The sequence below is a fragment of the Anser anser genome (genome assembly GCF_964211835.1).
Source record: "Anser anser genome assembly, contig: HAP1_SCAFFOLD_164, whole genome shotgun sequence".
Taxonomy (NCBI): domain Eukaryota; kingdom Metazoa; phylum Chordata; class Aves; order Anseriformes; family Anatidae; genus Anser; species Anser anser.
The window spans coordinates 120,545-123,574 of record NW_028154106.1 but is presented as its reverse complement, the minus strand read 5'-3'; the positions used below and the strand labels follow the sequence as shown (position 1 = coordinate 123,574).

Here is a 3,030-nt window from a genome sequence, read left to right as displayed (position 1 = left end):
GGGACGTCTCTGCCTGGCCAGGAGCTGCCAGGATGTCTCTTGTGGCTCGTGCTGTGTGGAGGAGAAGGTGCTGCAGAGCAGCCTTGGGCAGAGGAAGGGGAGGGCAGGGGCTGCCTGCAAAGAGGGCACTTTCTGCAGTCTCTGCCTGCATTTTCCTGCTCTAATTCTTGTGCAGGCTCTGTGTTAACAGAGTTGTAGGGATTGCACAGGTGAAGGAACTTCCTATTGCATTGAACTGAGACATAAACAGGTTAGTGATGAACCTGAGAATATCCCTTCCCTTCTCTCTGCTTACACACTGCACCAGGGCTTTTCTGAGCTGTTCTTTAGGACCTGCAGACAGGGAGATGTCCCTGGGAGGTGTCTGCAGAGCAGAGCTGGGCACACAGCGGATGGGATGGTGTCAGTGAGCATGGACGGGAGGAGACGTGGGGACAGAGAAAGAGCTGCTGGCAGGGACAGCTGCAGGCAGCAGGGACATGGGCAGGCAGTGAGAGGGAGCTGCTCCCTCCCTGCCATCCCCTGAAGTGCAGGCGCCTTCCTTGCAGCAGCCCCTGGTCTCCTCTCCTCCCCAGCACAGCTTCTGTCATGGCATGTATAATCTGTGGGGCTGAGAATACGGGGTGTCTGAACCCTAAATCTCTGTGTAAGTAGGCACATTTGCTGCAGGCCCCCTCCACCTTCCTCCATGGAAGAAGGCACAGAATCACAGAATCATAGAATATCCTGAGTTGGAAGGGACCCACAAGGATCATCGAGTCCAGCTCCTGGCTCCACAGAGGTCTTACCCCAAAATTCCTACCATATGACAAGGAGCATATTCCAAACGCTTCTTAGACTCCAGAGCTCTTTTCCCTCTGCTGCCTGTGCCGGCCAGGTGGCACAGGGGTGTGAGGACAGGTTCTACCTCACCGACAACGCAGCCTCGGCACCGGGTTGGGTCCGCCCTGCCTGCCCATGCCTGCTTCTCTCCCTTGCCCAGCGTGGCAGCTGCTGGTGCCTGATTGTGACAGAGAATGCTGTGCATGGAGGGTGAAGCAGGAGGAAATGCTTCCTGTTCTCTCCGGCCAGACACAGGCGGTCTGTGAGCTGATTTCCTCTCTCAGGGTGGGGAATAGAGAAGACTCACATGGAGTCACACAGCCAAACACCCCTCACTCAACAGAGGGATCCCCTTCCCTGGAACCCTCCTCCAAGTACATGGCTCTGTTGGCACCTCTGTGTACCACTGCTCTGGAGCAGAGGTGGCCCATCGGGAGCTGCTGGGCAGAGGCATTTGCTGTGTACAGGACACTCAGCCAGCACAGAGCAGGGCTCCAGCCAGGGAGAGACAAAATGGTCTTCTAGAAAGAAAGGCAATGTGAAGGCTTCATTGAAGAATCAAATGGCTGTAGCTCAGAGCAATTTTCCCTAACACTCTATATTTTTTCTTCTTTGGCAGTGTCCCTGATGAAGGGCAGCAAATGCCCAACAGCAGCTCTGTGAGCGAGTTCCTCCTGCTGGCATTTGCAGACACGCGGGAGCTGCAGCTCCTGCACTTTGGGCTCTTCCTGGCCATCTACCTGGCTGCCCTCCTGGGCAACGGCCTCATCCTCACAGCTGTAGCCTGCAACCACCGCCTCCACACCCCCATGTACTTCTTCCTCCTCAACCTCGCCCTCCTCGACCTGGGATCCATCTCCACCACTCTCCCCAAAGCCGTGACCAATTCCCTCTGGGACACCAGGGCCATTTCCTATGCAGGATGTGCTGCACAGGTCTTCCTATTAGTCTTCTTGATTACAGCAGAATTTTATGTTCTCACCATCATGGCCTACGACCGCTACGTAGCCATCTGCAAGCCCCTGCACTACAGGACCCTCCTGGGCAGCAGAGCTTGTGCCCAGATGGCAGCAGCTGCCTGGGGCAGTGGCTTTCTCCATGGTGTCCTGCACACGGCCAGTACATTTTCCCTGCCCCTCTGCCAAGGCAATGCTGTGGACCAGTTCTTCTGTGAAATCCCCCAGATCCTCAAGCTCTCCTGCTCAGATGCCTACCTCAGGGAAGTTGGGTTTATTGCATTTAGCTTTTGTTTAGGTGCTGGTTGCTTTGTTTTCATTCTGTTGTCCTATATGCAGATATTTACGGCAGTGCTGAGGATGCCCTCTGAGCAGGGCCGGCACAAAGCCTTTTCCACGTGCCTCCCTCACCTGGCTGTGGTCTCCCTGTTTATCAGCACTATCGTGTTTGCCGGCGTGAAGCCCCCCTCCATCTCCTCCCTATACCTGGACTTTGTGGTGGCAGTTCTGTACTCTGTGGTGCCTCCAGCAGTGAACCCCCTCATCTACAGCATGAGGAACCAGGAGCTCAAGCATGCACTGAAGAAGCTGTTTCAGTTGTCTTCCAGAAGCAATTAGCTGCTGCTCTGCTGCTGCAATGGGAAAAACTCACCAAAAAAACACGGTGTGAGACACAGCCTTTCAGTGCCAGGTACCAGGTCCACAAATGCTGGCCCCAAACTGTGAGAAGCAAAGTAACAATGTTACGTACAGAAGGAGAGAAGATGGATCCTGAGGATACAGGGCTGCAGGCACCTGTGAGCAGTACGGACACTGACCTGCGGTCTCAATGCTCTTAGGGTAGGGAATAGGAGAAAGAGGCCAGTGCCTGTCCTGTGCCACCTCCCCTCCAGCCCTGCCCTCCTACAGGTGGAGTATTTCTCCCTTACTCGGGCACCAGCAGCGCTTTGCCTCCTCCTCCTCCACAGGGAGATGAGCCATAGGCCTGGCTGTGTGTGAGGGAGCAGCAGACCTGAGCAGAAAAAAAGCCAGTTTCATGGCACTGGGGCATCTGAAGGGTCCAGCCCCTGCGGTTGGGTCTGTTCTCCGCAGCAAAGAGCTGTCACCAAGCCCCAGGTCTGTGGTTGCTCCTGCAGCTCGGAGGACCACTCCAAGGGCATCACAGTAATGATGGTCAGGACCTATGAGGGTCAGCCCGCCCATGGATCGCAACAGGAGGTTGGTAGGATTCCATAGTACACAAGGACACAGA

The 3,030-nt window shown here is 55.4% G+C and overlaps 1 protein-coding gene across 1 annotated transcript; it reads left to right on the top strand.

Moving 5' to 3' along the window:
- Positions 1-1,036: 1,036 nt before the first annotated feature.
- On the top strand, positions 1,037-2,396 carry LOC310890794 (olfactory receptor 14C36-like; the record flags this gene model as incomplete). Its single annotated transcript, XM_083853120.1, has 1 exon — positions 1,037-2,396. Exon 1 carries the CDS (start codon positions 1,464-1,466, stop codon positions 2,394-2,396), a length of 933 nt encoding a protein of 310 aa, XP_083709246.1. The 5' UTR covers positions 1,037-1,463.
- Between the last annotated feature and the right edge of the window lie 634 nt (positions 2,397-3,030).